The 17,698-nt window shown below is 47.8% G+C and overlaps 1 protein-coding gene across 1 annotated transcript in view; it reads right to left on the bottom strand.

Moving 5' to 3' along the window:
* Window positions 1-1,530: 1,530 nt before the first annotated feature.
* ARID3C (AT-rich interaction domain 3C) overlaps window positions 1,531-17,698 on the bottom strand; it is a 234,885-nt gene continuing 218,717 nt past the window's right edge. Inside the window, exons 4-8 of the mRNA XM_069745859.1 lie at window positions 12,362-12,545; window positions 11,799-12,043; window positions 10,004-10,270; window positions 4,878-4,967; window positions 1,531-3,837 (exon numbers count right to left, since the gene is read on the bottom strand). Of these exons, the coding sequence (XP_069601960.1) occupies window positions 3,689-3,837; window positions 4,878-4,967; window positions 10,004-10,270; window positions 11,799-12,043; window positions 12,362-12,545 (935 nt within the window). The 3' untranslated portion in view covers window positions 1,531-3,688. The remainder of the gene's footprint in view (window positions 3,838-4,877; window positions 4,968-10,003; window positions 10,271-11,798; window positions 12,044-12,361; window positions 12,546-17,698) is intronic.

Raw genomic sequence — 17,698 nt, 5'->3', positions numbered from 1 at the left:
AGAGTCTATGGATTGGTCTTTTCTACAGTTCAGTCTCAGAGTCTATGGATTGGTCTTTTCTATAGTTCGGTCTCGTAGAATCTATGGATTGGCCTTTTCTATAGTTCGGTCTCAGTCTATGGATTGGTCTTTTCTATAGTTCGGTCTCGTAGAGTCTATGGATTGGCCTTTTCTATAGTTTGGTCTCGTAGAGTCTATGGATTGGCCTTTTCTATAGTTCGGTCACGTAGAGTATATGGATTGGTCTTTTCTATAGTTCGGTCTCGTATAGTCTATGGATTGGCCTTTTCTATAGTTTGGTCTCAGAGGCTATGGATTGGCCTTTTCTATAGTTCGGTCTCAGAGGCTATGGATTGGCCTTTTCTATAGTTCGGTCTCGTAGAGTCTATGGATTGGCCTTTTCTATGGTTCGGTCTCAGAGGCTATGGATTGGCCTTTTCTAAAGTTCGGTCTCAGAGTCTATGGATTGGTCTTTTCTATAGTTCGGTCTCAGAGTCTATGGATTGGTCTTTTCTATAGTTCGGTCTCGTAGAATCTATGGATTGGCCTTTTCTATAGTTCGGTCTCAGAGGCTATGGATTGGCCTTTTCTATAGTTCGGTCTTGTAGAGGCTATGGATTGGCCTTTTCTATAGTTCGGTCTCGTAGAGTCTATGGATTGGCCTTTTCTATAGTTCGGTCTCGTAGAGTCTATGGATTGGCCTTTTCTATAGTTCGGTCTCGTAGAATCTATGGATTGGCCTTTTCTATAGTTCAGTCTCGTAGAGTCTATGGATTGGCCTTTTCTATAGTTCGGTCACGTAGAGTATATGGATTGGTCTTTTCTATCCACTCCAGAATCCAGTACAAAACTACTACCCTCATCCACAAAGCACTCCATGGCTCAGCACCACCCTACATCTCCTCCCTGGTATCAGTCTACCACCCTACCCGTGCCCTCCGCTCCGCTAATGACCTCAGGTTAGCATCCTCAATAATCAGAACCTCCCACTCCCGTCTCCAAGACTTTACACGTGCTGCGCCGATTCTTTGGAATGCACTACCTAGGTTAATACGATTAATCCCCAATCCCCACAGTTTTAAGCGTGCCCTAAAAACTCATTTGTTCAGACTGGCCTACCGCCTCAATGCATTAACCTAACGATCCCTGTGTGGCCTATTTATAATAAAAAACAAAAAAAAAGGTTCCTCGCATCATGTTCTCATACACTTTATGCAGTATTAGCCCTCTGTGTCTGTACTGCTACATACTGGTTCATGCAGCTTTACATGAACACCTGAGCCTTACACTATAGCTGGTCCGAATAACTAAAGCAATTGTTACCATCCACCTCTCGTGTCTCCCCTTTTCCCCATAGTTTGTAAGCTTGCGAGCAGGGCCCTCACTCCTCCTGGTATCTGTTTTGAACTGTATTTCTGTTATGCTGTAATGTTTATTGTCTGTACAAGTCCCCTCTATAATTTGTAAAGCGCTGCGGAATATGTTGGCGCTATATAAATAAAATTATTATTATTATTATTATTATTCTATAGTTCGGTCTCGTATAGTCTATGGATTGGCCTTTTCTATAGTTTGGTCTCAGAGGCTATGGATTGGCCTTTTCTATAGTTCGGTCACGTAGAGTCTATGGATTGGCCTTTTCTATAGTTCGGTCTTGTAGAGTCTATGGATTGGCCTTTTCTATAGTTTGGTCTCAGAGGCTATGGATTGGCCTTTTTTATAGTTCGGTCTCGTAGAGTCTATGGATTGGTCTTTTCTACAGTTCAGTCTCAGAGTCTATGGATTGGTCTTTTCTATAGTTCCGTCTCGTAGAATCTATGGATTGGCCTTTTCTATAGTTCGGTCTCAGTCTATGGATTGGTCTTTTCTATAGTTCGGTCTCGTAGAGTCTATGGATTGGCCTTTTCTATAGTTTGGTCTCGTAGAGTCTATGGATTGGCCTTTTCTACAGTTCAGGCTCAGAGTCTATGGATTGGTCTTTTCTATAGTTCGGTCTCAAAGGCTCTGGATTGGCCTTTTCTATAGTTCGACCTCGTAGAGTCTATGGATTGACCTTTTCTTTAGTTCAGTCTCGTAGACTCTATGGATTGGCCTTTTCTATAGTTCGGTCTCAGAGGCTATGGATTGGCCTTTTCTATAGTTCGGTCTCGTAGAGTCTATGGATTGGCCTTTTCTATAGTTCGGTCTCAGAGGCTATGGATTGGCCTTTTCTATAGTTCGGTCTCGTATAGTCTATGGATTGGCCTTTTCTATAGTTCGGTCTCAGAGGCTATGGATTGGCCTTTTCTATAGTTCGATCTCGTAGAGTCTATGGATTGGCCTTTTCTATAGTTCGGTCTCGTAGAGTCTATGGATTGGCCTTTTCTATAGTTTGGTCTCAGAGTCTATGGATTGGCCTTTTCTATAGTTCGGTCTCGTAGAGTCTATGGATTAGCCTTTTCTACAGTTCGGTCTCATAAGAGCTTGTCTTTACGTGGGGCCTTGTCTAGGACTTGTCTTTTTGCCAGTTTCAGCTATGTAGTCTCCAAGGACCGGTCATTTTTACAGCTTTCAATTCTGTACCAGTGTAGATAATTTTTGGTGAATTGCTCTGACAATGAGATCTATGTTCACCAACATCTGCAGTCAATGAAACACAGATTGGACATGTTGGATTCAGACTTTTCCCGTGTGATCGGACCTTGTCACTCTTACATCCTGTCCTTGTAGAACACAAAAAGTCCAAAATATAGAAATCATCATTGCCACAGCACCTGGTTCCAGAGTATATAACTAATGTATACAGTGAAAGCAAATTTTCTTTCCTATCCACCCATCCTCCACTTTATCCTGGCATTGTCCCCTTAATACATGAAGGCTCCGCAGGAGGACAACACGAGGTGGGGCATTACAGTTCTCCACAATATTCCTCCATGGTATGTCAGAGGTCACACTGATAATAACTGCAGTGGACCTCTTATCCCGTTGAGTTGAGGGTCTCTGCACCGACCCCCTTTTTGTCTCTGAGAAGGCAGCGTTCGATCTTTGGTTGTCTCCAATGTTTCCTAGATGTGACTTCATCTTCATGGCTGTCACACCAGATCTCCACTGGAAGGTTTCGTAATAAATCAGAGGCCGCGGCTCGGAGGATGATAATTCCACAAACACAGATTAAAAAGAACGATAAAAAACCCACTTGTGTCTACTCTACGCCAAATGTTAGCACGGAATAAATTAACTCTTTGTTTGATATCTTTGGTAAAAGCTACACGTTAAGAGCTCATCTCTTCCACTGTCTGATTGCTGGACGTGACCTGTTGAAAAGCAATGATGGTAATGCCTCATGCCCAGAAGAAGGAGGCGCTCCCTGGGGCCAGAGGGAGACGACGGGTATCTGGGTTACTGTACAGAGGTAAGTGCACCTGGCTCAGTCTTTGGTATGACATACTCCGGGTGGCTCGGTTAGAGGTAGGGTGGTTGAAGCAAGTGATGGACTGAACGTTGTGGAACCAAGATCTGCTGATGACTGGAAACCTCCAGATTGTAGGGTAGAAACAGAAGTCTGGCTGCATCGTTCTACTCCACACCTGACTGGTCTGTATCAGTAACCCGCAAGAAGAGTCCTCCTCACTTCTGGAGAAGCCCACCCTCCTTGGATGAGGACGTGAGATGTGTGTCTGAGGGGCTCTGGACGAGGGTCTCCGTAAACTCATGGGGAAGAACTGGGTGGAGTGTGTCCTTGCGATGAAGATGACTGTGGAGGGATCTGTGCCGTGGATGGACTGGAGCGCTCATTGTTTTTGACCGAGCTCGTGCTTGACCCCGGAGTCGACGTTGCTCTGTGAGCAAATAACACGCCTGAGGGCAGAAGAAGAGAAACACATGTAACGCAAGCAAAGCACAGAATTGCCCCCATAACGTAAGGAGTGCACCATACTGCTCAGGTTGGGGGGACAATATGGTTATGGTGCTTTCTTCTGAATGGGTCACACGTGAGAGGACGTATCTCCGCCTTGTTAGACAAGAGGGTTCCTCGGGACAGAGTGACCCAAAAGTAATATTGAGGATCTGGAGTGAATCTGTGGTGGAGCCGTGTACTCGCCGTGTATGTACGGACCAGCTCGTGACGCGAGTACGGCAGCACATACATTACCCAATAGGCAAAAAACAATTATAACGTGATTTATAAAGTACAAATAAAAAACGAAGATCAGACTAATTACTGTTACAAGGAAAAGGGCATGAAACGTGTGGAAAAAATTGCAAAATTTAACTTCAAATGTAAAGTGTACAACTAAAACCTAACTAAAGAAAAAAAAAAGTAATTTAATAAAAAAAATAAAAATATATTGCATTGAAATTAATAAAAATTGGAGATTTGTATCAGATCCATCACTCATGAAACTTTACAAAGGCCGAAGGATCTCCAATCTGATTAGGAGGATTCCTGCCCAGGACTGTGGATTTATGCCCTGGTTACATGGGACTGCATCAATCAAAGCTGTGATCCGACCCCATATATATAGAAGGCTGGGGGGCATCTGTGCACAGAGCATTAACTCTTTATCAGCCAGTCACTGCATTGACTTATTTGCAGCCAGGGCAGAATTAACGGTGGAGTCTACGAATGACAGTGCGACGGCTCAGCGTCTGGAGGTGGCTCTACAGCTGCTGGATGTGTTAGTGGTCTCCAGCTTATGGCTCCCTGCATGCTGGGAGTTGTAGTGTGGAGACCGCCGTGTTAGTGTTGGTGGTCTGCCGCGACCTCCCATGGGTTAAGGAACCGGCTATCCAGACACCCGCTTCTTGTGTTCATTACAATGGATTTTATCGCTCGCTCCGGCACTAGCTGGAACTTATTGGATTTCCTGAAAGCGACCGGTGAGGCGGCTGCTTACCTGCGTATACAACTCCATTTATTTCCATCGACATGTTGATGCTGCTAATGGTGGAGGCAGACAGGTTCATCGCTGTCTCTTGTCTGTCGTCTGGAGGAAAACACGAGAGAAGTGAGAGAGAACTCAGCAATGAAGGGTGCCGGGAGGTGCGCCCATGATATGTGTGATTATGGTGCCGGGGGACGGGGGTGTGTGTGTCCATGATATGTGTGATTATGGTGGCGGGAGGTGCGCCCATGATATGTGTGATTATGGTGCCGGGGGTGTGTGCCCGTGATATGTGTGATTATGGTGGCGGGGGGTGTGTGTCCATGATATGTGTGATTATGGTGCCGGGAGGTGCGCCCATGATATGTGTGATTATGGTGCCGGGGGTGTGTGCCCGTGATATGTGTGATTATGGTGGCGGGGGGTGTGTGTCCATGATATGTGTGATTATGGTGCCGGGAGGTGCGCCCATGATATGTGTGATTATGGTGCCGGGGGTGTGTGCCCCTGATATGTGTGATTATGGTGCAGGGGGTGTGTGTGTCCATGATATGTGTGATTATGGTGCCGGGGGTGTGTGTGTCCATGATATATGTGATTATGGTGGCGGGAGGTGCGCCCATGATATGTGTGATTATGGTGGCGGGGTGTGTGTGTCCATGATATGTGTGATTATGGTGGCGGGAGGTGCGCCCATGATATGTGTGATTATGGTGCAGGGGGTGTGTGTCCATGATATGTGTGATTATGGTGCAGGGTGTGTGTGTGTCCATGATATGTGTGATTATGGTGCAGGAGGTGTGTGTGTCCATGATATGTGTGATTATGGTGCCGGGGGTGTGTGCCCGTGATATGTGTGATTATGGTGGCGGGAGGTGCGCCCATGATATGTGTGATTATGGTGCAGGGGGTGTGTGTGTCCATGATATGTGTGATTATGGTGGCGGGGGGTGTGCTCCTGTGATATGTGTGATTATGGTGGCGGGGGTGTGTGTGTGTCCATGATATGTGTGATTATGGTGGCAGGGGGTGTGTGTGTCCATGATATGTGTGATTATGGTGGCGGGGGGTGTGCTCCTGTGATATGTGTGATTATGGTGGCGGGTGTGTGTGTCCATGATATGTGTGATTATGGTGCCGGGGGTGTGTGTGTCCATGATATGTGTGATTATGGTGGCGGGGCTGTGTGTGTTCATGATATGTGTGATTATGGTGGCAGGGGGTGTGTGTGTCCATGATATGTGTGATTATGGTGGCGGGGAGTGTGCTCCTGTGATATGTGTGATTATGGTGGCGGGGGTGTGTGTCCATGATATGTGTGATTATGGTGACAGGGGGTGTGTGTGTCCATGATATGTGTGATTATGGTGGCGGGGGTGTGTGTGTCCATGATATGTGTGATTATGGTGGCAGGGGGTGTGTGTGTCCATGATATGTGTGATTATGGTGCCGGGGGTGTGTGTGTCCATGATATGTGTGATTATGGTGGCGGGGGGGTGTGTGTCCATGATATGTGTGATTATGGTGGCGGGAGGTGCGCCCATGATATGTGTGATTATGGTGCAGGGGGTGTGTGTGTCCATGATATGTGTGATTATGGTGGCAGGGCGTGTGTGTGTCCATGATATGTGTGATTATGGTGGCGGGGGGTGTGCTCCTGTGATATGTGTGATTATGGTGGCGGGGGTGTGTGTGTCCATGATATGTGTGATTATGGTGGCAGGGGGTGTGTGTGTCCATGATATGTGTGATTATGGTGGCAGGGGGTGTGTGTGTCCATGATATGTGTGATTATGGTGGCAGGGGGGTGTGTGTCCATGATATGTGTGATTATGGTGGCAGGGTGTGTGTGTGTGTCCATGATATGTGTGATTATGGTGGCAGGGGGTGTGCTCCTGTGATATGTGTGATTACGGTGCCGGGATGTGCTCCTGTGATATGTGTGATTATGGTGGCGGGGGTGTGTGTGCCTGTAATATGTGTGATTATGGTGCCAGGATGTGCGCCAGTGATATGTGTGATTATGGTGGCGGGGGTGTGCTCTTGTGATGTGTATGATTATGGTGGCAGGGGGTGTGTGCGCCTGTAATATGTGTGATTATGGTGGCGGGGTGTGTGGCCTGTGATATGTGTGATTATGGTGGCGGGGTGTGTGGCCTGTGATATGTGTGATTATGGTGGCGGGGTGTGTGGCCTGTGATATGTGTGATTATGGTGGCAGGGGGTGTGTGCGCCTGTGATATGTGTGATTATGGTGGCGGGGTGTGTGCACCTGTGATATGTGTGATTATGGTGGCGGGGTGTGTGGCCTGTGATATGTGTGATTATGGTGGCGGGGTGTGTGGCCTGTGATATGTGTGATTATGGTGGCGGGGTGTGTGCGTCTTGATGTGTGTGATTATGGTGGCGGGGTGTGTGCGCCTGTGATATGTGTGATTATGGTGGCGGTGTGTGTGGCCTGTGATATGTGTGATTATGGTGGCGGGGTGTGTGGCCTGTGATATGTGTGATTATGGTGGCGGTGTGTGCACCTGTGATATGTGTGATTATGGTGGCGGGGTGTGTGGCCTGTGATATGTGTGTTTATGGTGGCGGGGTGTGTGGCCTGTGATATGTGTGATTATGGTGGCGGGGTGTGTGGCCTGTGATATGTGTGATTATGGTGGCGGGGTGTGTGCGCGCCTGTGATATGTGTGATTATGGTGGCGGTGTGTGCACCTGTGATATGTGTGATTATGGTGGCGGGGTGTGTGGCCTGTGATATGTGTGATTATGGTGGCGGTGTGTGTGGCCTGTGATATGTGTGATTATGGTGGCGGGGTGTGTGCGCGCCTGTGATATGTGTGATTATGGTGGCGGGGGGTGTGGCCTGTGATATGTGTGATTATGGTGGCGGGGTGTGTGGCCTGTGATATGTGTGATTATGGTGGCAGGGGGTGTGTGCGCCTGTGATATGTGTGATTATGGTGGCGGGGGGTGTGCGTCTTGATGTGTGTGATTATGGTGGCGGGGTGTGTGCGCGCCTGTGATATGTGTGATTATGGTGGCGGGGTGTGTGCGCGCCTGTGACATGTGTGATTATGGTGGCGGGGGGTGTGGCCTGTGATATGTGTGATTATGGTGGCGGGGGTGTGGCCTGTGATATGTGTGATTATGGTGGCAGGGGGTGTGTGCGCCTGTGATATGTGTGATTATGGTGGCGGGGTGTGTGGCCTGTGATATGTGTGATTATGGTGGCGGGGTGTGTGGCCTGTGATATGTGTGATTATGGTGGCGGGGTGTGTGGCCTGTGATATGTGTGATTATGGTGGCTGGGGGTGTGGCCTGTGATATGTGTGATTATGGTGGCGGGGGGTGTGCGTCTTGATGTGTGTGATTATGGTGGCGGGGGTGTGCGTCTGGATATGTGTGATTATGGTGGCAGGGGGTGTGTGCGCCTGTGATATGTGTGATTATGGTGGCGGGGGTGTGGCCTGTGATATGTGTGATTATGGTGGCGGGGGTGTGGCCTGTGATATGTGTGATTATGGTGGCGGGGGGTGTGGCCTGTGATATGTGTGATTATGGTGGCAGGGGGTGTGCTCCTGTGATATGTGTGATTATGGTGGCGGGGGTGTGGCCTGTGATATGTGTGATTATGGTGGCGGGGGTGTGCGTCTGGATATGTGTAGTTAAGGGTATGCACCACTGATATGTGTGATTATGGTGGCGGGGGGTGTGGCCTGTGATATGTGTGATTATGGTGGGGGGGTGTGCTCCTGTGATGTGTGTGATTATGGTGGCAGGGTGTGTGCACCTGGATATGTGTAGTTATGGGTATGCACCACTGATATGTGTGATTATGGTGGCGGGGGTGTGGCCTGTGATATGTGTGATTATGGTGGCGGGGTGTGTGGCCTGTGATATGTGTGATTATTGTGGCGGGGTGTGTGGCCTGTGATATGTGTGATTATGGTGGCGGGGTGTGTGGCCTGTGATATGTGTGATTATGGTGGCGGGGGTGTGGCCTGTGATATGTGTGATTATGGTGGCGGGGGTGTGGCCTGTGATATGTGTGATTATGGTGGCGGGGGTGTGGCCTGTGATATGTGTGATTATGGTGGCGGGGGTGTGGCCTGTGATATGTGTGATTATGGTGGCGGGGGTGTGGCCTGTGATATGTGTGATTATGGTGGCGGGGGTGTGGCCTGTGATATGTGTGATTATGGTGGCGGGGGTGTGCGTCTGGATATGTGTAGTTAAGGGTATGCACCACTGATATGTGTGATTATGGTGCCGGGGGCTGTGCACCTGTGATTATATGTGATTATTTGGTGTATGTCTGTCCTAAGCCTGGGATGGTAGACGTATGTGTGATTGTGGGATAGTATACATACAGTGCTCAGCATAGATGAGTACACCCCAACAGATTAGTTACAAAACTTTTAGTTTCCTTCCAGAGTCCATGTTATTTATGGGACACCATACCATTAAATACTCCCACAAATGTCAGCCATTGACTGAAAACAAGATGATCCCAAAAGAGAAATTTTTCTAAGAAATTCATTCAAGATCATATTGGAAAAATGAGTACACCCCAATGAAAGTCTTAGTAGCAAAGCTAAAGTTATACTAAAAAATGTTAATAACAAGAATTCACCCCCCGATCAGTCTAATTCTTCATTACACCGGTGTCCAGCAGACGGGCGACTTTACGAGGGCGATACCTAACACAGAAAACCGCTGCCCATTTCACATTGTCAGCAATGGCACCACATGGAAGAGAAATGTCACAAGACCAAAAAAGGTGAAGATCAGTGAAGCTTTACGGATCAGTCAAATACTGGAGCAAAAGTGATAGAAAATGTAAGAAAGATGGAAGTGCAGCATCTCAGAGACGTCCAGCGACCATAGAAGGCACCACCTAAACAGGAGCCCTGGCTGAAAACTATGGAGACCCTGGGACTCTGTATTCTGGTGCGACGAGACCAAGAGAAATAGCATCACACAGGCGAGGAGGACAAAGAAAACCATCTGGTGAGACCTTGTGTGTGGCTGTTCGCATGAGCCGCTGGTGTTGGAGGAACTATGGTGTGTCTCTTAGTATATAAGATGTGTAATGAGATGTGTGATGGAGTATGTGCTGGGGGCGTCTTTACCTCGGTTGTTGATCTTTATCTTCATGGGCATCTGTGCCGCCATCGCCAGCAGGTTGTGCTGTAGCGCGTGCTGCATTAACCTCTGCTGTTCCTCCGCCATCATCGCCATCTTCTTCTCAGGCGGTTCCCCAGATTCCAGCTTCTCCCGCAGTTGTTCCAGAGCTGCGGCCTGCATGACGTGTACGGCCTGTGCCGCTGCGTGGTGGCCGGGCAGGGCTACCGGGATGCTGATCCGGTGCGGGGGGACAGCTGGGTGAAGGCCGTCCTCTGCAATCAGGGGGACATCGATCAGTAAGATAAGGCCAAGCAAGTGACATGCAGACTACAACAACTATCACAGCAATGGGACATGGACAACCGACGACTGACTGACAGAGAGACAAATGGGCAACAGGATGACTGTAAGGAGGACACAGAGGCAACAAGACAACTGCCAGGAAAACACACAGACAACAGGACGACTGCCAGGAGGACACACGGGCAACAGGACGACTGCCAGGAGGACACACGGGCAACAAGACGACTGTCAGGAGGACACACAGGCAACAGGATGACTGCCAGGAGGACACGCGGGCAACAGGACGACTGCCAGGAGGACACACGGGCAACAGGATGACTGCCAGGAGGACACGCGGGCAACAGGACGACTGCCAGGAGGTCACACGAGGAACAGGATGACTGCCAGGAGGACACGCGGGCAACAAGACGACTGCCAGGAGGACATAAATGCAACAGGACAACTACCAGGAGGACACACGGGCAACAGGACAACTACCAGAAGGACAGACAGGCAACAGGACGACTGTCAGGAGGACACACGGGCAACAAGACGACTGCCAGGAGGACATAAATGTAACAGGACGACTACCAGGAGGACACATGGGCAACAGGACAACTACCTGAAGGACAGACAAGCAACAAGACGACTGCCAGGAGGACACATGAGCAACAGGACAACTACCAGAAGGACAGACAGGCAACAGGACGACTGTCAGGAGGACACACGGGCAACAAGACGACTGCCATGAGGACACAAGGGCAACAGCGTGACTGCCAGGAGGACACAAGGGCAACAGGACGACTGCTAGGAGGATAAACAGGCAACAAGATGACTGCCAGGAGGACACACGGGCAACAAGACGACTGCCAGGAGGACACACGGGCAACAAGACGACTGCCAGGAGGACACACGGGCAACAAGACGACTGCCAGGAGGACACACGGGCAACAAGACGACTGCCAGGAGGACACACGGGCAACAAGACAACAAGACGACTGCCAGGAGGACACACGGGCAACAGGACGAATGCCAGGAGGACACACGGTCAACAAGACGACTGCGAGGAGGACACACGGGCAACAAGACAACAAGACGACTGCTAGGAGGACACACGGGCAACAAGACGACTGCCAGGAGGACACACGGGCAACAAGACGACTGCCAGGAGGACACACGGGCAACAAGACGACTGCCAGGAGGACACACGGGCAACAAGACGACTGCCAGGAGGACACACGGTCAACAAGACGACTGCGAGGAGGACACACGGGCAACAAGACAACAAGACGACTGCCAGGAGGACACACGGGCAACAGGACGAATGCCAGGAGGACACACGGGCAACAAGACGACTGCCAGGAGGACACACGGGCAACAGGACGAATGCCAGGAGGACACACGGGCAACAGGACGAATGCCAGGAGGACACACGGGCAACAAGACGACTGCCAGGAGGACACATGGGATATAAGACAATGCTGGGGGTGGCGGCTGGCACAGACGACTGGCATGCACCTTTCTTTATGATTGGCATCTGGCTGATTGGTGGTCCGTTGTGGGATGGGACTGCCAGGGCAGGCATGTTCATCTTTGGGGACGTCAGGACATTTGGGGTCCCCACGGGTGAGTAGGTGAAGAGCCCCGAGCCGAAGCTTTGTCGCCGTCCTTCTCTCCTGTTACTATCGATGGCGGCCTGCAGTTCTCCGGGGGAGCTGAGACCCCGCTTCTCACATTCATAGGGGTACAGGTATTTCATGTATCTAAGCAGAAGGAGGGGAGAGTCTTAGTATCTGTGCGGCGACCCCCAGGACTACACCCACTGTTATCAACCAGAGAAGACCCCGATGAACCACCTCGATCACCAGACAATGAAAACACTAAATTCCTCTTATGTTTGCTAATGCTTCGCCATTTTCACAATCTCTGCTTGCTGTCAGGGACCGAGATAAATGATGGGTAGAGACGCTGCGGTGGGCTCTCCTTATCGTTACAATGTATCAGCGCAGCTCTGGGGGGACTGCGGACCTGACTACAGTCGCATGGTGAGTGGTGAACGGTCAGCTCCTGGGGCGACTCACTGCGTTCTCAGCGTGAAGGCCGCGCTGGTGATGGACGTGGGGAGGCTCAGGCCCTTGGTGATCTCCCTCCAGATCTTCTTGTTGATGACATCCACCAGTCCGCCCTTCTCCGTCACCAGTCTGTACAGTGTGTACAGGTCCAGCACTTGTTTCGCCATTATGGGGATGCGATTCACGGGGGTCCCTGCGGGCGAAACAGAAGGGATGAGATTAATGAGGCGCAGGGGGCGAGAAGACAAAAGCGGCAGCATTACATCCTGAAAGGGGATCTCCATCCATCTGATTACTACAGGGAAGCCCCCAATATCTGAGGGACATCGGCCCATGCTGTAACAAGTGTGGTGGTCCGGCAGCGAGACCCTCGCCACCAGCCTGCATCATACCAATCCTTCAGCTTTAGTGATCGGATTTTGTGGTCTGTCCGGTCACCGCAGGGGACCGCTCAGGAGCACTGGTTGTCGCCCAGGCCTCAGTATCCAGGTGCGGACCCCCTTATAAAGCCCCCCGTCCCTCCATGCAGCACTCAGTAACCTGCAGACGGCGCCATTTGTGCCGATCTCGGTACAGTGACGGTTTTCATAAACCCCCTGTAATAACATGAAGGGTTAACCGTCCGTCTCCGTCTAACCGATTCTCGTCTCCGTAGGCGTTTGATCTGTGATAATTAACCTGTGCAGATCTAGAGGGTGAGCCCCTCCGGGCAGACACCAGAGGACAATAACGGGGCACAATCGCTCCTGTAACCGCTGATCTGACCTCTGCTACCGGGGGCGGAAAAGACAAACAGGAGACGACTATAGAAGAGGTGTCAACGAGACCCGATGGGCACCGAGGATGACAGCGTCCATGGCCGCTGCCCCCACAAGATGGGATAAAACAAAGTGGCCTATCATGTATCTAATCCCATCATGTATCTAATCCCATCATGTATCTGATCCTATCATGTATCTAATACCATCATGTATCTAATCCCATCATGTATCTAATCCTATCATATATCTGATCCTATCATATATCTAATCTCATCATGTATCTAATCCCATCATGTATCTAATCCCATCATATATCTAATCTCATCATATATCTAATCCCATCATATATCTAATCTCATCATGTATCTAATCCCATCACGTATCTAATCCCATCATGTATCTAATACCATCATGTATCTAATACCATCATGTATCTAATCCTATCATATATCTGATCCTATCATATATCTAATCTCATCATGTATCTAATCCCATCATATATCTAATCTCATCATATATCTAATCCCATCATATATCTAATCTCATCATGTATCTAATCCCATCATGTATCTAATCCCATCATGTATCTAATACCATCATGTATCTAATTTCATCATGTATCTAATTTCATCATATATCTAATCTCATCGTGTACCTAATAACATCATGTATCTAATCTCATCATGTATCTATTCTAATCATGTATCTAATCCCATCATGTATCTAATCCCATCATGTATCTAATCCCATCATGTACCTAATTCTATTATGTATCTAATCCTGTCATGTATCTAATCCCATCACATATCTACTCCTAACACATATCTAATTCTATTATGTATCTAATCCTATTATGTATGTAATCCCATCATATATCTAATCCAATCATGTATCTAATCCCATCATGTATTTAATCCAATCATGTATCTAATTCCACCATGTATCTAATCCCATCATGTATCTAACCCCATCACGTATCTACTCCTATCACATATCTAATTCTATTATGTATCTAATCCTATTATGTAACTAATCCCATCAAATATCTAATCCAATCATGTATCTAATCCTATCATGTATCTAATCAGATAATGTACCTAATCCCATCATGCGTCATAATCTCTTACCCCTTTATCTAATCCTATCATAGTGTCTGCTAACTATTCATACCCTGCGACCTCTTCCACATTTTTACCTTACACCCCCCATAAATGTGTTTTATTGGGATGTTATGTAAAGTAACAAGTATTTGTGACTGTAAAGGAAACGATAACGAACATTTATTCTTCCATCTTCTCGGCAGCTTTATCCCTGACCTGTCTGGTGAGCTCCATGGTGGTCTCTAATGTCCTCACACAAACCTCTGAGGCCTCCACAGCTTTATCCCTGACCTGTCTGGTGAGCTCCATGGTGGTCTCTAATGTCCTCACACAAACCTCTGAGGTCTCCACAGCTTTATCCCTGACCTATCTGGTGAGCTCCATGGTGGTCTCTAATGTCCTCACACAAACCTCTGAGGCCTCCACAGAACAGCCGTAGTTATACTGAGGATGAATCCTGTTGTGAATTCTGCTCTTGGGTTCCCTCCAGTGGTTGTAGGTGGGAATGCAGTTGTCTCTGAGTCGCAGTCCTGGCCAGGTGTATCTACTGATTGCAGTTCTGACTGGGATATTTAGGTGTGCAGGATTCATTAGTCCTTTCCAGTTGTCAATGTTTCTTGTGAAGTGTTGGATCACTTTCTGGCTTCTCCTGCTTAGCTGCCAAATCAGCAATGATAAGTGCCTGTTTCTTTTTCTGTGGCACACATGCAGTGTGCTTATATTCTGTGCTATTCATTTGTTTTTCTCTTGTCCAGCTTAGACTGTGTCGGTGTTTTCTCAGTCTTGTTGGATTCTCTGGAGTTGCAGATATACGCTCCACATCTTTAGTTAGATGGTGGAGTTTTTGTATTTTCTGCTGTGGATATTTTTGGAAGGATTTTTAATACTGATCGCTTAGTATCCTGTCCTATCCTTTCCTATTTAGCTAGTGTGTGCCTCATTTGCTAAATCCTGTTTCCTGCCTGCGTGTGTCTTTTCCTCTACTACTCACAGTAAATATTTGTGGGGGGCTGCCTATCCTTTGGGGTTCTGCTCTGAGGCAAGGTAGAAATTCCTATTTCCATCTATAGGGGTATTTAGTCCTCCGGCTGTGTCGAGGTATCTAGGTTTTGTTAGGCACACCCCACGGCTACTTCTAGTTGCGGTGTTAAGATCAGGGTTTGCGGTCAGTATAGTTACCACCTACTCCAGTGAAAGTTTTCATGCTGCTCCAAGGTCACCTGATCATAACAGTACAACTGACCAATAATGAGTTAAATGCATCTCAGAAGAAGGGAAGAAAGGCCTTGAGCCATTTTTTTTTTCTTCAGTCTACTTTGTCTTCTCCTCCCTCTTTATCTCTGGGTGGCTGAAGAGCCTTATGCTAGCATGAATTTTCAGGAATTAGCTTCTCGTGTAGACCAGCTTGCTGCTAGGGTACAGGGTATTTCTGATTATATTGTTCAGACTCCTGTTTTAGAACCGAAGATTCCTACTCCTGATTTGTTTTTTGGTGACAGGTCTAAATTTTTGAGTTTTAAAAACAACTGTAAACTGTTTTTTGCTTTGAGACCTCGATCCTTCGGTGATTCCATTCAGCAGGTTAAAATTGTCATCTCCCTGCTGCGTGGCGACCCGCAGGATTGGGCATTTTCCCTGGAATCTGGGAATCCGGCTTTGCTTGATGTAGACTCCTTTTTTTAAGGCTTTGGGATTGTTATATGATGAACCTAGTTCTGTGGATCAAGCTGAGAAGACCTTGTTGGCCCTGTCTCAGGGTCAAGAGGCGGCAGAATTGTATTGTCAGAAATTCAGAAAATGGTCGGTGTTGACTAAATGGAATAATGATGCTTTGGCGGCAATTTTCAGAAAAGGTCTTTCTGAATCCGTTAAAGATGTTATGGTGGGGTTTCCCACACCTTCCGGTCTGAGTGATTCTATGTCTCTGGCCATTCAGATTGACCGGCGCTTGCGGGAGCGCAGAACTGTGCGCGCAGTGGCGTTATCCTCAGAGCAAATTCCTGACCCTATGCAGTGTGATAGGATTCTGTCTAGAACGGAACGACATGGTTTCAGACGTCAAAATAGGTTGTTATTATTGTGGCGACGCTTCTCATATCATTTCTGTCTGCCCTAAGCGGACAAAGAGGATCGCCAGTTCAATTACCATCAGTACTGTACAACCTAAATTTCTGTTATCTGTGTCCTTGATCTGCTCATTGTCATCATTTTCTGTCATGGCGTTTGTGGATTCAGGCACCGCCTTGAACTTAATGGACTTTGAGTTTGCCAGGCGTTGTGGTTTTCCCTTGCAGCCTTTGCAGAATCCTATTCCTTTAAGAGGCATTGATGCTACACCCTTGGCTAAAAATAAGCCCCAGTTTTGGACACAGGTGACCATGCGCATGGCGCCAGTCCATCAGGAAGATTGTCGATTTCTGGAGTTGCATAATTTCCATGATGCTATCGTGCTGGGTTTTCCGTGGTTGCAGGTACATAATCCTGTGTTGGATTGGAAGTCCATGTCTGTGACTAGTTGGGGTTGTCAGGGGGTTCATAATGATGTTCCTTTGATGTCAATCTCCTCTTCTTCCTCTTCTGAAATTCCAGAGTTTTTGTCTGATTTTCAGGATGTATTCGATGAGCCCAAGTCCAGTTTCCTTCCACCGCACAGGGACTGCGATTGTGCTATTGACTTAATTCCAGGCTGTAAGTTTCCTAAGGGTCGACTTTTCAACCTGTCTGTGCCTGAACATACCGCCATGCGGAGCTATATTAAGGAGTCTTTGGAGAAAGGGCATATTCGGCCATCTTCTTCACCGTTGGGAGCGGGGTTCTTTTTTGTTGCTAAAAAAGATGGTTCCTTGAGACCCTGTATTGATTATCGCCTCTTGAATAAGATCACGGTCAAGTTTCAATACCCTTTACCTTTGCTTTCTGATTTGTTTGCTAGAATTAAGGGAGCTAGTTGGTTTACCAAGATTGACCTTCGGGGGGCATATAATCTTGTTCGTATTAAGCAGGGTGATGAATGGAAAACTGCGTTTAATACGCCCGAAGGCCATTTTGAATACCTTGTGATGCCATTCGGACTCTCTACTGCTCCATCTGTTTTTCAGTCCTTCATGCATGATATCTTCCGGACTTATCTTGATAAATTCTTGATTGTATATTTGGATGATATTTTGATTTTTTCCGATGATTGGGAGTCTCATGTGCAACAGGTCAGGATGGTATTTCAGATCCTTCGTGACAATGCTTTGTTTGTGAAAGGGTCTAAGTGTCTCTTTGGGGTGCAGGTTTCTTTTTTGGGCTTTATTTTTTCTCCCTCGTCTATAAAGATGGATCCGGTTAAGGTTCAGGCCATTCATGATTGGATTCAGCCCACATCCGTGAAGAGCCTTCAGAAATTTTGGGGTTTTGCAAATTTTTATCGCCGTTTCATTGCTAATTTTTCCAGTGTGGTTAAACTCTTGACCGATTTGATGAAGAAAGGCGCTGATGTG

Source organism: Ranitomeya imitator, chromosome 1 (assembly GCF_032444005.1).
Source record: "Ranitomeya imitator isolate aRanImi1 chromosome 1, aRanImi1.pri, whole genome shotgun sequence".
Classification (NCBI taxonomy): domain Eukaryota; kingdom Metazoa; phylum Chordata; class Amphibia; order Anura; family Dendrobatidae; genus Ranitomeya; species Ranitomeya imitator.
This window is presented reverse-complemented; position numbering and strand designations above follow the sequence as displayed.